The sequence below is a fragment of the Nicotiana tabacum genome, chromosome 9 (assembly GCF_000715075.1).
Source record: "Nicotiana tabacum cultivar K326 chromosome 9, ASM71507v2, whole genome shotgun sequence".
NCBI classification, from domain to species: domain Eukaryota; kingdom Viridiplantae; phylum Streptophyta; class Magnoliopsida; order Solanales; family Solanaceae; genus Nicotiana; species Nicotiana tabacum.
In genome coordinates, this window is record NC_134088.1 from 6,126,154 (window position 1) to 6,148,026 (window position 21,873).

Here is a 21,873-nt window from a genome sequence, read left to right on the forward strand (position 1 = left end):
GTAATTGCAAGAAAATAAAAGGAGATAGAAAAACTCTGATGTTTGGTTGATCTTCTCATACTTGTTCTTGCCTTCAAAGTAGTCTAAAAACAAGCTTAAAATTGTCTTGGACGAGCTTCTAAAGTTTATAAGGGTTTGGAACAAATTTTCCCCGATTTACACTTTGGTCCCCAAAATTTCTGGCACGTGAACAATTCACCGCGGTTGCGGCAAGACCGCGGCTCAACCACGGTGAATGCTGAACATTCTGCCTCGAACACTTGGTCTGCCGCGGTTCCACCGCGATCGCGGTGGAATTCACTCAGTCCATTGTTTTGCTTCTTTGTGCTCGGGTACTTCTTGATTGGCGTTTTCTTCACATTATTGCCTCCAAAACACTCCGTAGTGCTTCCTCGCTTAGAATATTCCCTGCGAAGCAAAAGAACACCATTTAGAGCATTTTGTTATCAATTTACCTATAAAATAACAATAAAACATGGTAATATTACGATGTAAATATCATCTATATAGCCTAATTTCAAATATACACATTAAATATGGAAATGGGAAAAGAACGAGACATGTTGCCTTTTCATTTTTCCACGTGAATTTGCAGTAAATGACACTTATCCGTTCTAATTTATGTGAACATGTTTGACTGAGCACGGAATTTAAGAAAAAATGAAGACTTTTGAAATTTGTGATTCTAGACAAATCAAAAAGAGGCCAGAGTATTTATATGGTTATAAAGCTTCTCATTAAGGATAGAATTGTAAATTTAAACTCAGTTGTTACCAAATTTAGAAATGAGTCATTTGTTTTGGAACGGATATAAACTAAATAGATCCGCATAAAGTCGAACAAAAGAGAACTTGATGTTTAAGAGTTCGAGGCAGAAGCAAAACCTTTACTTTCCTTTTCTTTATTTATATCTCAGAAATATGCCCAAAAAAGCTGCCGTTTCTTGTGATTGAGATTTTATTTGAGGTTTTTAGCCGAGATTAACTAACACCTACAGGATTATTCTACTATTTGTTGCTAATGAACAAAATGTTCCGCAGTCTATTAAGATCAGCTGTAAAGTTCTTAACCTTAATTCAACCATTTTCTTTCATATTCTGGCTTTTGTATTTCATCTTCGAGTATCTTTTTTGTTGTTCAACTCCCTTTAGTTGGATGTTTTTTTAAATATGTATGTTTTCTTGATGCTTGTAACATGTATTTACTTGATGTTAAGTTCTTGATACCTTTCTTTCTTTGTTGAGATTCAATTGAATTATGATATGTGCTTGCATTATCTTTTTATCGTTAAATTTGATTTGTTTCTGCTTATGTTTACTAGGTGGTTGAATCTGAACTGTTTGGTTAAGATGCAAGTGGAGGTCATGCAAATACCCAATGTGAGTATATATCTGTTAAAAAAGGATATATGTTTCTATTTTCCTTTTGGTCCTCCTCTCACCCTTTAATCCCTCCTGCCTCCCCAAATAAAAGAAACAAAAGATGATTGTTCTATGATTTATGGTACCCTTAATGTGCTTATCCTTTTTGGTTTTAAATTGCGTTGATTGTTTCCTTCTAGGAGGTTAACATTTCCAATGATAATCTTGAAATCAAACAAGATTTTGAATCTGAACTGTTTGGTGAAGATGCCAATTGAGGTTGTGCAGATACCAATAATGTGAGTATCTGTTAAAAAGGTTATAATTTCCCTTTCTGATTTGTGATGACCGGAACATCCCCACCTACAATACACTGTATATCCCCACAAGGAAAAAAATATACAAAATGTAGTGGGGAATCATGAACTCTAGTAATTGAGTTATACAATGTCTTTGCCGTTAGTAACAAGATTTTTGTTGTCTTGATTAGGGGTGCAAACGTACAGGTTGGGTCGGATATGAGCAAGTCAAAACAGATAACTTAAAAAAAAGATAAATTATATGACCCCCGACCCGTATTTGAGACGGATAAAAAACGGGTTTATCCGGCGGATAGTATGGATATCCATATTATCCATGAATTTTTAAACATGGTCACTTATGAGAGAATTCCTTGTCTTCCAAACTTGAGGAACTCCAATTTGAGGCTTTATAAATGTAAAAGTTAACACATTAATTATCAACTAAGTGGATAATATGGTTCTTTATCCATATTCTGCCCGTTTTTAAATGGTTCATTATCCAACCCATTTTTTGATGGATAATATAGGTGGATGACTGTTTTTTTTTAACCATTTTGCCACTTCTAGTCGTGATGTTAAGACAACAAGTGTATGAAAGGAGGCTATCTATCAGCTTGATCTCAAAAACCTATACTTTTTGTGAATCAGGGAGGACCTGCTCCTATACTTGTCAAAGCTGAGCAGCCATGTTCAGCAGCTCGAAAAAGCAATCTTTCTGATAAAGATTGTGTCTTGAAGACTGTTATGGGGTAAATTATTTTCTCTGTGATAATTATCCATTTAATTCAAAACTAATTGCTGTCCATCTTTGCATCTACTGTATGCAAAGATAGAAGACGTTGATATGTATTTAGTCTGTATGTTGGTATGCATGAGGTTTTCTCATGTATGCATGAGGTTCTTGGTTTCAAAAGTTTTGTTATTAGAGCATTATTTGAAGACACAAAGTTTTTTATTGATATTACCAAATATTGATTTGCAGTGTACTCAATGAGCCGACTCTGAAGAAGTTTGATCTCCTAAATAGACAATTGATAATTACAGGGATAACTAGTGCAGACATTCTGAAGGTCTGTCCTCCCGTAACCAGAGGATACATCTGTCTTTGGTGGTTATTTTTCAGTTCAATATTTTTCATGTCGCTCCTGGAGATTTAACATGTTTTTATCTTCACTCCAGGGTGTTGTTACCTTGATATTTGACAAGGCTGTACTGGAACCAACATTTTGCACGATGTATGCCCAACTGTTTTCTGATCTCAATGCAAAGCTGCCACCATTTCCTTCTGATGAGCCTGGTGGCAAAGAGATTACATTCAAGCGTGTTCTATTGAATAATTGTCAGGAGGCATTTGAAGGTGCTGCCAATATGCGAGAAGAGGCGAGGCAAATGACATCCCCGGAGCAGGAGTCAGAATGCAAGGACAAAGAAAGGTTGATAAAATTGCGGACTCTTGGCAATATACGGCTTATTGGAGAGCTTGTGAAGCAAAAGATGGTCCCTGAAAAGGTTGTTCATCACATCGTTCAGGTTGTTAATTTCTTGCCTTTTGCTCAGGTCTATTTGTTTCCATGTTGATTGCTGCCTTTAATACCTTGCACTGTACCAATTTTTGTGTTTGCTGGCTTTGTTCAACAGGAACTATTAGGACAAGATCCCAAAAGTTGTCCGGAAGAAGAGAATGTTGAAGCCATTTGCCAGTTCTTCAACTCCATTGGAAAACAGCTTGATGAGAAACACAAGTCAAGGCGCATCAATGATGTGTACTTTAACCGGTTGAAAGAACTCTCTACAAACCCTCAGTTGGCTCCACGTTTAAGGTGTATGGTTCTTGATGTGCTGGATTTACGTTCCAATAACTGGGTGCTTAGATGGGAAGAGGTGACACATCATTCTATCTTATATTTGTTTCCTGTTCATGTCATAGAATTATCTCACTTAATGTAATATTCTCTCTTTTTTGCACAGGGGAAACCAAAAATCATCACAGAGATTCACACGGAAGCAAAGACCTTGGAGTTGCGTTCTGGTGCCATTGCAAGCATGAGATATTCACGTGGTCCTCTGGGTCCTCAAGGCGGCTTGATTTCAAGCGGCTATCGGCGAGGAACTGGTGGTATGACGCCTGGAATGCTGGGAGTTAGGAAGATGCTGGGTATGCCTGAGATGGATAATGACAACTGGGAGGTTAGATAGATGGAAAAAACTTAATAATGACTAAACTTTTACAGTTAGATATATGAAAAAAACAAACGATCCCCCATATAGTACTAGATGTATCTTTGATGCAAAACTAGAGAAAAATATTGCATAAAATATTGCAAAGCAACATCAACACACCAGTATAATATGGGTGGAAATTTCTGAATTGATATCTAAAACAAACAAACTTTCCTGCATAATTTACTCGATATATATAATTTAATGGATTAGTATAATATACTAGATCAATATATTATACAGATTATACTAAATGTTGATATATATATTATACTGGATCAATATATTATTCTGAGTTCGAGTATATTTAATGAGTATTAGATAGAAAATCTGATAGATATATGGCAAGAAAAAATTATTATATAACTGCAGCAAATCAAGAAACAAAAAAATAGACAGTAATAATATTTTGAATAACAAGAATACCAAACAAATTATTCGGGATTACAATCAGTTTTTCGCATGAGCCAATGCAACCTTATTGTATATAATCAATCATTCTTTTTCCTGTATTTTCTTGCATAAGCATGAACTACTGCGGAATTTGTGCAATTTGTTCTGTTATGCCCATATCTTTTGCAACAACCACATCTTGGTTCCTTCTTGAATTCTGTACAGGAAACATGTCGATTCTTCCGTCTTCTTCCTAGCATTACTTTTGCATCTGGAGGCTTAGTGATTTCTGATTTAGTAGTATGTGGTATAACCCATGTTGTTGAATCACCTACATAATTTACTTGCCCTTCATACGTTTTCAACCAAAAGTCCCTTGAATAATAGGCCGAGCAAAAGGCCGATTTCTTTTGATAAATAGTTTCAATTGCATGTTCACAGGGTATCTCGTCTAGCTGAAATTCAGAACAATCACATGTTCTTTTGTCTAGATCAACAATAATCCCATACCCCCTTCTTTGACATTGAATTTGAGTCGATTAATAGGCAATACTCTAAATGTAAAAGTTGGTTTAGTTTTTTCTTCCAATGTTGCTTCTGCCCAATTTGATAACTCACGGAATATTCCTTCTGCAATTGTCCTTCTTTCATAGAACCAACTTTGCAATTTTCTTGTATGATATCCATCATTGTTAAAAGCGGCAATTCTCTTGCACGTCTCAAAACATTATTCATGGACTCAACAATATTTGTTGTTAGCATATCATATCGTCGTCTTGGACAATGTGAACGAGCCCATCTTGCTGGTGGTTCCTCCATCAAATAGTTGAATGTTTTCTTATCAACAACAGCTATTTGGGACATAAAGTCATCAAATTCTAATTGAATGTATACTCTTGCAGCATTTTGAAACAGTTTTATTACCATTTTGCCACCTCTAGTCTTGATGTTAAGACAACAAGTGTATGAAAGGAGGCTATCTATCAGCTTTGATCTCAGAAACCTATACTTTGTTTGTGAATCAGGGAGAACCTGCTCCTACACTTGACAAAGCCGAGCAGCCGTGTTCAGCAGCTCGAAAAAGCGATCTTTCCGAGAAAGATTGTGTCTTGAAGACTGTTATGGGGTAATTTTTTTTTCTCTGTGATAGTTATCCATTTAATTCAAAGCTAATTGCTGTCCATCTTTGCATCTACCCTATGCAAAGATAGAAGACGTTGATATGTATTTAGTCTGTATGTTAGTATGCGTGAGATTTTCTCATGTATGCATGAGGTTCTTGGTTTCAATTTTTTTATTATTAGAGAATGATAACTCTGTTGCGGCATTATTTGAAGATACAGAGTTTTTCATTGATATTACCAAATATTGATTTGCAGTGTACTGAATGAGCCGACTCTGAAGAAGTTTAATCTCCTAAATAGACAATTGATAATTACAGGGATAACTAGTGCAGACATTCTGAAGGTCTGTCCTCCCCTAACCAGCGGATACATCTGTCTTTGGTGGTTATTTTTCATGTCACTCCTGGAGATTTAACATGTTTTTATCTTCACTCCAGGGTGTTGTTACCTTGATATTTGACAAGGCTGTACTGGAACCAACATTTTGCACGATGTATTCCCAACTGTTTTCTGATCTCAATGCAAAGCTGCCACCATTTCCTTCTGATGAGCCTGGTGGCAAAGAGATTACATTCAAGCGTGTTATATTGAATAATTGTCAGGAGGCATTTGAAGGTGCTGCCAATCTGCGTGAAGAGGCGAGGCAAATGACATCCCTGGAGCAGGAGTCAGAACGCAAGGACAAAGAAAGGTTGATAAAATTGCGGACTCTTGGCAGTATACGGCTTATCGGAGAGCTTGTGAAGCAAAAGATGGTCCCTGAAAAGATTGTTCATCACATCGTTCAGGTTGTTAATTTCTTGCCTTTTGCTCAGGTCTATTTGTTTCCATGCTGATTGCTGCCTTTAATACCTTGCACTCTACCAATTGTTGTCTTTGCTGGTTTTGTTCAACAGGAACTATTAGGACAAGATCCCAAAAGTTGTCCGGAAGAAGAGAATGTTGAAGCCATTTGCCAGTTCTTCAACTCCATTGGAAAACTGCTTGATGAGAAACACAAGTTAAGGCGCATCAACGATGTGTACTTTAACCGGTTGAAAGAACTCTCTACAAACCTTCAGTTGGCTCCACGTTTAAGGTGTATGGTTCTTGATGTGCTGGATTTACGTTCCAATAACTGGGTGCTTAGACGGGAAGAGGTGACACATCATTCTATCTTATATTTGTTTCCTGTTCATGCCATAGAATTATCTCACTTAATGTAATATTCTCTCTTTTTTTGCACAGGGGAAACCAAAAATCATCACAGAGATTCACACGGAAGCAAAGACCTTGAAGTTGCGTTCTGGTGCCACTGCAAGCATGAGAAACTCACGTGGTCCTCAAGGCGGCTTGATTTCTAGCGGCTATCGGCGAGGAACTGGTGGTATGACGCCTGGAATGCCGGGAGTTAGGAAGATGCCGGGTATGCCTGAGATGGATAATGACAACTGGGAGGTTACATAGATGAAAAAAACTTAATAATGACTAAACTTTTACGGTTAGATATATGAAAACAACAAACGACCACCCATATAGTACTAGATGTATCTTTGATGCAAAACTAGAGAAAAATATTGCATAAAATATTGCAAAGCAACATCAACACACCATTATAATATGGGTGGAGATTTCTGAATTGATATCTAAAACAAACAAACTTTCCTGCATAATTTACTCGATATGTATAATTTAATGGATTAGTATAATATATTAGATCAGTATATTATACTGATTATACTAAATGTTGATATATATATTATACTGGATCAATATATTATTCTGAGTTCCAATATATTTAATGAGTATTAGATAGAAAATCTGATAGATATATGGAAAGAAAAAATTATTATGTAACTGCAACAAATCAAGAAACAAAAAAATAGACAGTAATAATATTTTGAATAACAAGAATACCGAACAAATTATTCGGGATTACAATCAGTTTTTCGCATGAGCCCATGCAACCTTATTGTATATAATCAATCATTCTTTTTCCTGTATTTTCTTGCATAAGCATGAACTACTGCGGAATTTGTGCAATTTGTTCTGTTATGCCCATATCTTTTGCAACAACTACATCTTGGTTCCTTCTTGAATTCTGTACAGGAAACATGTCGATTCTTCTGTCTTCTTCCTAGCATTACTTTTGCATCTGGAGGCTTAGTGATTTCTGACTTAGTAGTATGTGGTGTAACCCATGTTGTTGAATCACCTACAGAATTTACTTGCCCTTCATACGTTTTCAACCAAATGTCCCTTGAATAATAGGCCGAGTAAAAGGCCGATTTCTTTTGATAAATAGTTTCAATTGCAGCAATTGCATGTTCACAGGGTATCTCATCTAGCTGAAATTCAGAACAATCACATGTTCTTTTGTCTAGATCAACAATAAATCCCATACCCCCTTCTTTGACATTGAATTTGAGTCGATCAATGGGCAATACTCTAAATGTAAAAGCTGGTTTAATTTTTTCTTCCAATGTTGCTTTTGCCCAATTTGATAACTCACGGAATATTCCTTCTGCAATTGTCCTTCTTTCATAGAACTAGCTTTGCAATTTTTCTTGTATGATATCCATCATTATTAAAAGTGGCAATTCTCTTGCACGTCGCAAAACATTATTCATGGACTCAACAATATTTGTTGTTAGCATATCATATCGTCGTCTTGGACAATGTGAACGAGCCCATCTTCCTGGTGGTTCCTCCATCAAATAGTTGAATGTTTTCTTATCAACAACAGCTATTTGGGACATAAAGTCATCAAATTCTAATTGAATGTGTACTCTTGTAGCACTTTGAAACAGTTTTATTACAGTGTTTCTCACTCTTATTTGCTTTAGATTCTTTTCTAAATAATATATGCAAATACCATGTTAGCACTCGGGGAAAACTTTTGCAATTCCGTTTGCAATGGCCTTGTGTCGATCTGCCAAAAGTATTAAATCTTTACGAATGCCAATTGCTTTTCCAATGATAATCTTGAAATCAAACAAGATTTTGAATATGAACTGTTTGGTGAATATGCCAATTGTGGTTGTGCAGATACCAATAATGTGAGTATCTGTTAAAAAGGTTATAATTTCCTTTTCTGATTTGTGATGACAGGACCATCCCCACCTACAATACACTGTATATCCCCACAAGGAAAAAATAAATATAAAATGTAGTGGGGAATCATGAACTCTAGTAATTGAGTTATACAACGTCTTTGCTGTTAGTAGCAGGGTTTCTGTTGTACCGATCCGCGAGACTCTACTAAACCTGCTCATGACTCGTGAGACCTATGTAACCTAGGCTCTGATACCAACTTGTCACGACCCAATCCCCGAACCCGGTCGTGATGGCGCCTCTCGTGAAGACAAGGCCAGCCAGACCAAAATGGAACACCTCTTTTAAACAGTTAATCATCATAAATAGTAATAACATATAATATAATACTCATAAATTGCGGAATTTAACGGTAATAACCGCAAGAACCATCCCGACACAACCCAAACCGGGGTGTCACAAGTCATGAGCTACTACAGAATCTACTATAGGTCTACAAAGTACGAAATCCGATACAACAGTCTGGAGAAAACATAAATGATAGAGGATAAGAGAGACAAGGGGCTGCATACGTCAACAGCTACCTCGTAACTCCAAATCACTGCCTAGCGTGGACGGAATCAGCGCTCAGGTGCGAAAACTCTGCTATACCTGAATCTGCACACACGGTGCATGGAGTAATGTGAGTACTCCGACTCAGTAAATAATAATTATAAATAATGGCTGAAAGTATGAAAACACGTAAAGGCACAAAGAAATTCCATATTAAGCTGTAAAATCACTTAAAGCAGTAAATCAGTGAAGAATCAAATGATATTCCTTTTTAAAACAAGTAAAATGATATTCCTTTTTAAAACAGGTAATTTAACAGGTTAATAACAAGTAGAAATCCACCCCTCGGGCACAGTATCATTCGCTCAGCAGAGTATCAGCCTCTTGGGCTCACTCTCAGAATAGTAGCAGCCCCTCGGGCTACTTCACCATCACTCATATCAGCCCCTCGGGCATAACATCAATCACTCAGAACAATGGGTACCCGCGCTCACTGTGGGTGTGCAGACTCCGGAGGGGCCCCTTACGGCCTAAGCGCTATATCAAGCCACCTCGTGGCATCATCACTCGGCACTCGGCCTCACATCACTCAAGCCACCTCGTGGCATATAAAGTATCTCAGGCCCTCGGCCTCATATCACTCAGCATATCCTCACATATGGCCCTCGGCCTCACTCAGTCCAAAAATCATCACAAGCCCCTTGGGCATTAGTAAAACAGTAGTTCTCAGCCCAAAACATGATGTAGAAATATCATTTAAGTTTCAAATCTGAGTAAAAGTGGCGCAGTTTGTAAAACAGTAGATATCAACAGGACTGAGTTCAAATAATAAGTCAAGTAGTGAGGAAACAGTGATAAAAATTCCCGAAGGGTTCAAATAGTTGGCACGAAGCCCAAATATGGCAATCAACCCAAATCATGATTATAACAAATGAATTTCAGTCAAATATTCAGTAAAATCATCAATCGGGATGGACCAAGTCACAATCCCCAGTAGTGAAAGACCCCACGCTCATCATCCAGCGCGTATCTTGTCTCAATATAGCACTACGATGTGCAATCCGGGGTTTCAAACCCTCAGAACATCATTTACAACCATTACTCACCTCGAACTGGCTAATTCTCTAGCTCGCGACGCCTTTGCCCCTCAAATTGGCCTCCACGCGCGTCGAATCTATCCAAAATCAAAACGAATACGTCGCAATATGCTAAGGGAACAAAGCCCAAGCGAAAACATTCGAAAAATATAAAAAATCTCGAAATTAGAAAAACCCGAGCCCCAGGCCCACGTCTCGGAATCGGGTAAAATTTACATTTTCAGAATTCTCATACCCTCACGAGTCTAACCATACCAAAATTATCCAATTCCGATACCATTTGGTCCTTCAAATCATCATTTTACGTTTTTGAAAGGTTTCACAATTTTCTTCCCAAATTCCATCTCAAATCACGAATTAAATGATGAATTCAGTGATAGATTCATGTATTCTAGCCAAATCTGAGTTAAAATCACTTACCCCGATGAATTTCTTGAAGAACCTTCGAAAAATCGCCAAAATCCGAGCTCTCTAGGTTAAAATATTAAATAAAACCCAAGACCTCGTATTTATAGGTACCCCTCAGGTTTCAGCTACCGCGGGCCGCACCAAAACGACCGTGACCGTGCCCGCTTTTGTGCGGTCTGCGCGACGCCTACCGCGCCCGCTTTTGTGCGGTCCGCACAGCACTCAACGCGGGCACACTTATTTTTGTGCGGACTGCGTGAGTGAGTTCCGGGGCCTGCAACCCCTGTAGACCTGCTACAACTATGATTTTTGCACTAAAACATCCCGGAACCTATCCGGAACTCCCGGAACTTCAAACCAATTGTACCAACACATCCCATGACATCGTTCAAACTTGCTCAAAACTTCGGAATGCTCACAACAACATCAAATCACCAATTTAACATAGGATTCAAGCCTAAGAACTCCAAAAACTCTTAAATTATGCTTTCGATCAAAAGGTCTATCAAATCTCGTCCGAATGGCCGAAATTTTGCACACACATCCCAAATGACACAATGAAGCTACTGCAACTCTCGGAATTCTATTCTGACCCCTATATCAAAATATCGCCTATCAACCGGAATTTGCCGAAATATCAATTTCGCCAATTCAAGCCTAAATCTTCTCTACAACTCCAAAACTCATTCCGATCGCACTCTTAAGTCACAAATCACCACCCGAAGCTAACCGAACCATGGAAACTCACTTCCGAGCCTTCTAACATATAAGTCAACACCCGGTTGACTTTTCCAACTTAAGCCTTCTTAAAAGAAACTAAGTGTCTCATTTCTTACCAAATCCTCTCCGAACTCAAACTAATCAACTCGATCACATAAAACACGGATAACGAAGCGTAAAGAAGCTGAAATGGAGGAAACAGAGCGGTAACTCATGAGACGACTGGCCGGGTCGTCACATCCTCCCCAACTTAAACAAACGTTCGTCCTCGAACGAGTCAAGAAACATACCTGAAGCCTCAAACAGATGAGGATATCTGCTCCGTATCTCCCGCTCGGTCTCCCAGGTAGCCTCCTCCACGGGCCGACCTCTCCACTGCACTTCACTGAAGTTATATCCTTTGACCTCAACTTCCGAACCTGGCGACCCAAAATAGCTACTGGCTCCACATCAAAGGTCAAATCATCATCCAACTGAACCGTGCTGAAGTCCAAAACATGAGACGGATCCCCAATATACTTCCGGAGCATAGAAACATAAAATACCGGATGCACACTCGACAGGCTAGGTGGCAAAGCAAGCTCATAAGCCACCTCCCCAATCCTCCGAAGCACCTCAAAAGGCCCAATGAATCGAGGACTCAACTTGCCTTTCTTCCCAAACCTCATAACACCCTTCATGGGTGAAACCTTCAGCAAAACTTTCTCACCGACCATGTAGGACACATCTCGAACCTTCCGGTCTGCATAACTCTTCTGACGTGACTGCGCTATACGAAGCCTCTCCTGAATCACCTTCACCTTCTCTAAGGCATCCTGAACCAAATCTGTCCCCAATAGTCTAGCCTCACCGGGCTCGAACCAACCAACCGGAGATCTACACCGCCTCCCGTACAAAGCCTCATATGGAGCCATCTGAATACTCGACTGGTAGCTGTTGTTGTAAGCAAACTCTGCAAGTGGTAGAAACTTATCCCATGAACCTCCAAAGTCAATAACACAAGCACGCAACATGTCCTCCAATATCTGAATAGTACGCTCGAACTGTCCGTCCGTCTGAGGATGAAACATTGTGCTCAACTCTACCTGAGTACCCAACTCTCTCTACACGGCTCTCCAAAACTGCGAAGTAAACTGAGTACCTCTATCTGAGATGATGGAGACCGGAACACCATGCAACCGAACAATCTCCCGGATATAAATCCCTGCCAACCGCTTTGAAGAATAGGTAGTACACACAAGGATGAAGTGCGCAGACTTGGTCAGCTGATCCACAATCACCCAAATAGCATCGAACTTCTTCAAAGTCCGAGGAAGACCACTCACAAAATCCATGGTGACCCTCTCCCACTTCCACTCGGGAATAACCATCTGCTGAAGCAAGCCACCCGGTCTCTGATGCTCATATTTCACCTGCTGACAATTGAGACACCGAGCTACAAATCCCACGATATCTTTCTTCATTCTTCTCCACCAATAGTGCTGCCTCAAATCCTGATACATCTTCGCGGCACCCGGATGAATGGAATATCGCGAGCTATGGGCCTCCTCCAGAATCAACTCTCTAAGCCCATCCACATTGGGCACACAAATCCGGCCCTGCATCCTCAACACACCATCATCACCGATGGTCACATCTCTGGCATCATCATGCTGGACTTTGTCCTTAAGGACAAGCAAATGCGGATCATCATACTGGCGCTCTCTGATACGATCATATAAGGAAGACCGAGAAACCACACATGCCAACACCCGACTGGGCTCCGAAATATCCAATCTCACGAACCGATTGGCCAAGGCCTGAACATCAACTGCAAGGGGTCTCTCCCCAACTGGAATATATGCCAAACTCCCCATACTCACTGCCTTTCGGCTCAATGCATCGGCCACCACATTGGCCTTTCCCGGATGGTACAAAATAGTGATATCATAATCCTTAAGCAACTCCAACCATCTCCGCTGCCTCAAATTAAGATCCTTTTGCTTGAACAAATGCTGAAGACTGCGATGATCAGTGAACACCTCACAAGATACGCCATACAAGTAATGCCTCCAAATCTTCAATGCATGAACTATGGCAGCCAACTCCAAATCATGAACGGGGTAGTTCTTCTCATGGGGCTTCAACTGACGAGAAGCATAAGCAATAACTCTACCCTCCTGCATCAACACACAACCAATCCCAACTCTCGAAGCATCACAATACACAGTATATGAACCTGAAGCTGATGGCAACACCAACACTGGAGCTGTGGTCAAGGCTGTCTTGAGCTTCTGAAAGCTCTCCTCACACTCGTCCGACCATACAAGTGGAGCACCCTTCTGAGTCAACTTGGTCAAGGGCGATGCAATGGATGAAAATCCCGGAACAAACCGGCGATAATAGCCTGCCAACCCAAGAAAGCTACGAATCTCTGTGGCTGAGGACGGTTTGGGCCAACTCTGGACCGCCTTTATCTTCTTCGGATCAACCTGTATACCCTCGCTGGACACCACGTGCCCCAAGAAAGCCACTGAACTGAGCCAAAACTCACACTTGGAGAATTTTGCATAAAGCTTCTCCTCCCTCAATCTCTGCAACACAACCCTCAAATGCTCTGCGTGCTCCTCCTGACTACGCGAGTATACCAGAATATCATCAATGAATACTATAACGAACGAATCAAGATAAGGCCGGAACACGCTGTTCATCAAATGCATGAATGCTGTTGGGGCATTGGTTAGCCCGAAGGACATAACAAGAAACTCATAATGACCATATCTAGTCCTGAAAGCAGTCTTAAGAATATCTGAATCCCTGATCTTCAACTGGTGATAACCCGAACGGAGATCAATTTTGGAGAATACCCTCGCTCCCTGAAGCTGATCAAATAAATCATCAATGCGAGGTAAAGGATACTTGTTCTTAATTGTTACTTTGTTTAATTGCCTATAATCAATGCACATTCTCATCGTGCCATCCTTCTTCTTCACAAATAAAACCGGTGCACCCCAAGGGGACACACTAGGCCGAATGAACCCCTTATCTAGGAGTTCCTGAAGCTGTTCTTTCAATTCTTTCTACTCTGTTGGTGCCATACGATATGACGGAATAGAAATGGGCTGAGTGCCCGGCACCAGGTCAATACCAAAATCAATGTCCCTGTCCGGTGGCATGCCCGGCAGGTCTGCAGGAAACACATCGGGAAAATCCCTCACAGCTGGGACAGAATCGATACTAGGAGTCTCAGCTCCAACATCCCTTACAAATGCTAGATATGAAAGGCAACCCTTCCCAACCATACGCTGGACCTTCAAGAAAGAGATCACTCTACTAGGGATATAATCAGTCATACCACGCCACTCGACCCGCGGTACACCCGGCATAGCCAAAGTGACTGTCTTAGCATGACAGTCTAGAATAACACGACATGGAGATAGCCAATCCATGCCCAAAATGACATCAAAATCCACCATGCTCAATAGCAATAGATCTACTCGGGTCTCCAGACCCCCAATAGTCACCACACATGACCGGTATACACAGTCTACAACAACAGTATCGCCCACTGGGGTAGATACATGAATAGGTAAAGCAAGAAACTCACGGGGCGTACCCAAATAATGAGCAAAGTATGATGACACATAAGAAAAGGTGGAACCGGGATCAAATAATACAAAGGCATCTCTGTGGCAGACTGAAACAATACCTGTAATGACAGCATTCGAAGCAATGGCGTCGGGTCTGCCCGGGAGTGCATAGAAACGGGCCTGACCTCCCCCTCTGGGGCGACCCCTGGCTGCCTGACCTCCACCCCTAGCTGGTTGGGCGGGTGGTGAAGTAACTGGAGCAGAAGTCGAGGGCTGACCCCTCTGCTGGGACGAACTAGCAACACGACGAGGACACTGCCTCCACACATGTCCAAACTCTCCACTCTCAAAACAACTCCCAGGTGCTGGAGAAAGGGACTGAAGGGAACCCCTCGCACCAGAGTGACCAGCTGATGTACTCGACATAGAAGAACCCTGAGTTGACGGGGCACGAGATAAACTCTGGGATGGAAGGGCACTGAGTGATGACTGGCCCCGCTGAGATCCATGATGACCATGACCCGAAGATGCCCCGCGATACTCTGGGCGGGCTGACTGAGCAGGCCTGAAAGAACGGCCTCTACCATGCTGAAACTGGTCCCTCGAAGAAGCACCACTATAACTGCCAGATCCTCGAGGCTTCTTGGCCTCCCTCTCCTCTAGATCCTGCTGGCGAACCGTCTCAATCTCACGAGCGATATCGACCACCTCCTCGAACGTAGCACCCAACACCCTCTCTCGGGTCATAAGAATATGAAGGTGATAGTTAAGGCCATCAACAAATCTCCTGATCCTCTCACGATCTGTCGGAACCATCCAAATGGCATGACGAGCCAACTCAGAAAACCTCGACTCATACTGTGACACAGTCATATCCCCCTGTCGCAACCACTCAAACTGTCTATGCAGCTCCTCTCTGCGGGACTGCGGCACATACTTCTCCAAGAAGAGAGTGGAGAACTGCTGCCAAGTAAGGGGCGTTGCTTCAACCGGCCTACGCCTCTCATACGCCTCCCACCATGTGAAGGCAACCCCAATAAGCTGAAAGGTGGTAAATGCCACACCACTAGTCTCAAGAATCCCTGCTGTACGGAGCATCCGCTGACACTTATCAAGAAAACCCTGGGCATCCTTGCCCTCGGCACCACTGAATGACGGAGGCTGGAGTCTACCAAACCTCTCAAGACGACGCTGCTCATCATCCGACATAACTGGCACAACAAACTCTTGAGCTGGTGCAACCGGCTGAGCTGGAGGTGCCCTCCGTGTCTGTAGTCCCTGCACTACCTGTTCAGGTGTGCGAGCAGCAGGGGTCTGATTGCCTCCCCCGGCCTGTGAAGTAGCTGCTGCTGTAGTGGCTGAAACTGCCTGAGCTAGGCCAGTGCAAACTGATAAGATCTGTGCCAAGGTCTCCTGAAGACCCGGAACCACGATAGGCACAACTGGTGCCTAAACTGGTGCTGTTGGAGCATCCATAGCTGGAGCTTGATCCGGCGCCGGGGCAGCTGGTGGGTCAACAGGTGCTGCCCTCGCTGCTCTGCCTCTGCCACGTCCACGGCCTCTGGTGGCCTCAGTGGGTGGCACTGGTGGTCGTCCACCTCGTCCGGTAGCGCGAGTCCTCGCCATCTGCGAGAGAATCGAATAACAGAAGTTTAGCATCCAGATCAACAAGTTCGCACGACAGAAGTTTCAAGAATTTGAAGTTTTTTCCTAAAGGTTCTGCAGCCTCTCGAGGATAAATACAGATATCTCCGTACCGATCTGCGAGACTCTACTAAACCTGCTCATGACTCGTGAGACCTATGTAACCTAGACTCTGATACCAACTTGTCACGACCCAATCCCCGAACCCGGTCGTGATGGCGCCTCTCGTGAAGACAAGGCCAGCCAGACCAAAATGGAACACCTCTTTTAAACAGTTAATCATCATAAACAGTAATAACATATAATATAATACTCATAAATTGCGGAATTTAACGGTAATAACCGCAAGAACCATCCCGACACAGCCCAAACCGGGGTGTCACAAGTCATGAGCTACTACAGAATCTGCTATAGGTCTACAAAGTACGGAATCCGATACAACAGTCTGGAGAAAACATAAATGATAGAGCATAAGAGAGACAAGGGGCTGCGGACGTCAACAGCTACCTCGTAACTCCAAATCACTGCCTAGCCTGGACGGAATCAGCGCTCAGGTGCGAACTCTGCTATACCTGAATCTGCACACACGATGCAGAGAGTAATGTGAGTACTCCGACTCAGTGAGTAATAATTATAAATAATGGCTGAAAGTATGAAAACACGTAAAGGCACAAAGAAATTCCATATTAAGCTGTAAAATCACTTAAAGCAGTAAATCAGTGAAGAATCAAATGATATTCCTTTTTAAAACAGGTATTTAACAGGTTAATAACAAGTAGAAATCCGCCCCTCGGGCACCGTATCATTCGCTCAGCATAGTATCAGCCCCTCGGGCTCAGTATCAATCACTCAGAACAGTATCAGCCCCTCGGGCTCACTCTCAGAATAGTATCAGCCCCTCGGGCTACCTCACACATCACTCATATCAGCCTCTCGGGCATAGCATCAATCACTCAGAACAATGGGTACCCGCGCTCACTGTGGGTGTGCAGACTCCGGAGGGCCCCTTACGGCCCAAGCGCTATATCAAGCCACCTCGTGGCATCATCACTCGGCACTCGGCCTCACATCACTCAAGCTACCTCGTGGCATATAAAGTATCTCAGGCCCTCGACCTCATATCACTCAGCATATCCTCACATATGGCCCTCGGCCTCACTCAGTCAAAAAATCATCACAAGCCCCTTGGGCATTAGTAAAACAGTAGTTCTTAGCCCAAAACATGTTGTAGAAATGTCATTTAAGTTTCAAATCTGAGTAAAAGTGGCTTAGTTTGTAAAACAGTAGATATCAACAGGACTGAGTTCAATAAGTCAAGTAGTGAGGAAACAGTGATAAAAATTCCCGAAGGGTTCAAATAGTTGGCACGAAGCCTAAATATGGCAATCAGCCCAAATCATGATGATAACAAATGAATTTCAGTCAAATATTCGGTAAAATGATCAATCGGGATGGACCAAGTCACAATCCCCAGTAGTGAAAGACCCCACGCTCATCATCCAACGCGTATCTTGTCTCAATATAGCACTACGATGTGCAATCCGGGGTTTCAAACCCTCAGGACATCATTTACAACCATTACTCACCTCGAACTGGCTAATTCTCTAGCTCGCGACGCCTTTGCCCCTCAAATTGGCCTCCACGCGCGTCGAATCTATCCAAAATCAGAACGAATGCGTCACAATATGCTAAGGGAACAAAGCCCAAGCGAAAACATTCGAAAAATATCAAAAATCTCGAAATTAGCAAAACCCGAGCCCCGGGCTCACATCTCGGAATCGGGTAAAATTTACATTTTCAGAATTCTCATACCCTCACGAGTCTAACCATACCAAAATTATTCAATTCCGATACCATTTGGTCCTTCAAATCATCATTTTACGTTTTCGAAAGGTTTCACAATTTTCTTCCCAAATCCTATCTCAAATCACGAATTAAATGATGAATTCAGTGATAGATTCATGTATTCTAGCCAAATCTGAGTTAAAATCACTTACCCCGATGAATTTCTTGAAAAACCTTCGAAAAATCGCCAAAATCTGAGCTCTCTAGGTTAAAATATTAAATAAAACCCAAGACCTCGTATTTATAGGTACCCCTCAGGTTTCAGCTACCGCGGGTCGCACCAAAACGACCGCGCCCGCGCCCGCTTTTGTGCGGTCCGCACAGCACTCAACGCGGGCGCACTTATTTTTGTGCGGACTGCGTGAGTGAGTTCCGGGGCCTGCAACCCATATAGACCTGCTACAACTATGATTTTTGCACTAAAACATCCCGGAACCTACCTGGAACTCCCGGAACTTCAAACCAATTGTACCAACACATCCCATGACATCGTTCAAACTTGCTTAAAACTTCGGAATGCTCACAACAACATCAAATCACCAATTTAACATAGGATTCAAGCCTAAGAACTCCAAGAACTCTTAAATTATGCTTTCGATCAAAAGGTCTATCAAATCTCGTCCGAATGGACTGAAATTTTGCACACACATCCCAAATGACACAATCAAGCTACTGCAACTCTCGGAATTCTATTCCGACCCCTATATCAAAATCTCGCCTATCAACCGGAATTTGCCGAAATATCAATTTCGCCAATTCAAGCCTAAATTTTCTCTACAACTCCAAAACCCATTTCGATCGCGCTCCTAAGTCACAAATCACCTCCCGAAGCTAACCGAACCATCAGAACTCACTTCCGAGCCTTCTAACACATAAGTCAACACTCGGTTGACTTTTCCAACTTAAGCCTTCTTAAAAGTGACTAAGTGTCTCATTTCTTACCAAATCCTCTCCGAACTCGAACTAATCAACTCGATCACATAAAACACGGATAACGAAGCGTAAAGAAGCTGAAATGGGGGAAACAGAGCGGTAACTCATTAGACGACTGGCCGGGTCGTCACACAACCCGTATTTGAGACGGATAAAAAAGGGTTTATCCGGCGGACAGTATGAATATATATATTATCCATGGATTCTTAAACATGGTCACTTATGAGAGAATTCCTTGTCTTTCAAACTTGAGGAACTCCAATTTGAGGCTTTACAAATGTAAAAGTTAACACATTAATTATCAACTGATAAGTGGATAATATGGTTCTTTATCCATATTCGATCCATTTTTAAATGATTCATTATCCATCCCATTTTTTGATGGATAATATGGTGGGTGACTATTTTCTTTTAACCATTTTGCCACCTCTAGTCTTGATGTTAAGACAACAAGTGTATGAAAGGAGGCTATCTATCAGCTTGATCTCAAAAACCTATACTTTTTGTGAATCAGGGAGGACCTGCTCCTATACTAGTCAAAGCCGAGCAGCGATGTTCAGCAGCTCAAAAAAGCGTGTCTTGAAGACTGTTATGGGGTAGATTATTTCCTCTGTGATAATTATCCATTTAATTCAAAACTAATTGCTGTCCATCTTTGCATCTATTGTATGTTAAGATAGAAGACGTTGATATGTAATTAGTCTGTATGTTAGTATGCGTGAGGTTTTCTCATGTATGCATGAGGTTCTTGGTTTCAAAAGTTTTGTTATTAGAGCATTATTTGAAGACACAGTTTTTATTGATATTACCAAATATTGATTTGCAGTGGACTCAATGAGCCGACTCTGAAGAAGTTTGATCTCCTAAATAGACAATTGATAATTACAGGGATAACTAGTGCAGACATTCTGAAGGTCTGTCCTCCCGTAACCAGAGGATACATCTGTCTTTGGTGGTTATTTTTCAGTTCAATATTTTTCATGTCACTCCTGGAGATTTAACATGTTTTTATCTTCACTCCAGGGTGTTGTTACCTTGATATTTGACAAGGCTGTACTGGAACCAACATTTTGCACGATGTATGCCCAACTGTTTTCTGATCTCAATGCAAAGCTGCCACCATTTCCTTCTGATGAGCCTGGTGGCAAAGAGATTACATTCAAGCGTGTTCTATTGAATAATTGTCAGGAGGCATTTGAAGGTGCTGCCAATCTGCGAGAAGAGGCGAGGCAAATGACATCCCTGGAGCAGGAGTCAGAACGCAAGGACAAAGAAAGGTTGATAAAATTGCGGACTCTTGGCAGTATACAGCTTATCGGAGAGCTTGTGAAGCAAAAGATGGTCCCTGAAAAGATTGTTCATCACATCGTTCAGGTTGTTAATTTCTTGCCTTTTGTTCGGGTCTATTTGTTTCCTTGCTGATTGCTGTCTTTAATACCTTGAACTGTACCAATTTTTGTGTTTGCTGGTTTTGTTCAACAGGAACTATTAGGACAAGATCCCAAAAGTTGTCTGGAAGAAGAGAATGTTGAAGCTATTTGCCAGTTCTTCAACACCATTGGCAAACTGCTTGATGAGAAACAAACGTCAAGGCGCATCAACGATGTATACTTTCACCGGTTGAAGGAACTATCTACAAACCCTCAGTTGGCTTCACGTTTAAGGTGTATGGTTCTTGATGTGCTGGATTTACGTTCCAATAACTGGGTGCCTAGATGGGAAGAGGTGACACATCATTCTATCTTATATTTGTTTCCTGTTCATGTCATAGAATTATCTCACTTAATGTAATATTCTCTCTTTTTTGTACAGGGGAAACCAAAAACCATCACAGAGATTCACACAGAAGCGAAGACCTTGGGGTTGCGTTCTGGTGCCTCTGCAAGTATGAGAAATTCACGTGGTCCTCTGGGTCCTCAAGGTGGCTTGATTTCTGGCGGCTATCGGCGAGGAACTGGTGGTATGACGCCTGGAATGCCGGGAGTTAGGAAGATGCCGGTTATGCCTGGGATGGATAATGACAACTGGGACGTTCCTAGATCATGGTCGATGCCGAGAGGTAATGGACCAATGGTGCAGCCTGGTGGACGTGGTCCGCCACCACTGGTCGTCAAGTCGCCCTCATTGAACCCAAGGCTTCTGCCTCAGGGTAGTGATGGCTTCGTGAGTGCTCAGGGTAGTGGTGCACCTCCTGCTGGAAAGTAGTGTGTTCATAGAAAGATTTTGCCTTTTGAGATTGGTTAATTGTCTTCCATTAGTTATATATTTATTTCCCCTTTTGACTAGTTAAATTAAAAGTTTTGTCAAACTTGTGAGTTCATACTGCAATTTGCTGCATAGGAAGATATACCATTTTTGAAGGAAGATTCGAAATCACAAGTCTGTCATTTGTTGGTGCTTTATATTTTCTGTACATTGCTATGCTCTTTGTTTCTCTCCAGAGTACATTGTGTCCCAAATGGTTTCTTGTGAATAAATTCTATATATATTTCGTCTATATTGGTACGCGTTTTGACATACAAATTGTAATTTTTGAAAAAAGTAATATCTGTATTTAAGTTGAAAAATAATATTTGGAATTTATAATTATGTTTGGACATGCATTTCACTTGAAAAAGTGTTGTACTTTTGTGAGTGAAAATTTATTTCCGAAAATTGCAAAATTTCATGAA

The 21,873-nt window shown here is 41.6% G+C and overlaps 1 protein-coding gene across 3 annotated transcripts; it reads left to right on the plus strand.

Moving 5' to 3' along the window:
- Nucleotides 1–842: 842 nt before the first annotated feature.
- Nucleotides 843–21,603, plus strand: LOC107766730 (uncharacterized). Of its 3 annotated transcripts, XM_016585570.2 has the most exons (18): nt 869–1,056; nt 1,322–1,379; nt 1,562–1,660; nt 2,312–2,412; nt 2,646–2,733; nt 2,843–3,193; nt 3,302–3,544; nt 3,632–3,850; nt 5,302–5,402; nt 5,656–5,743; nt 5,838–6,188; nt 6,297–6,539; nt 6,628–6,805; nt 19,716–19,797; nt 20,028–20,115; nt 20,225–20,575; nt 20,684–20,926; nt 21,014–21,603. In XM_016585570.2, the coding sequence occupies exons 4-18, from the start codon at nt 2,408–2,410 to the stop codon at nt 21,404–21,406; spliced, it is 3,024 nt and encodes a 1,007-aa protein (XP_016441056.2). In that variant the 5' UTR covers nt 869–1,056; nt 1,322–1,379; nt 1,562–1,660; nt 2,312–2,407; the 3' UTR covers nt 21,407–21,603. The 3 variants fall into 3 exon arrangements, with proteins under 3 accessions (XP_016441055.2, XP_016441056.2, XP_016441057.2); XM_016585569.2 differs by lacking the exon at nt 1,562–1,660 and having other exon boundaries at nt 843–1,056; XM_016585571.2 differs by lacking the exons at nt 1,562–1,660; nt 2,312–2,412 and having other exon boundaries at nt 936–1,056.
- The last annotated feature ends 270 nt before the right edge of the window (nt 21,604–21,873 follow it).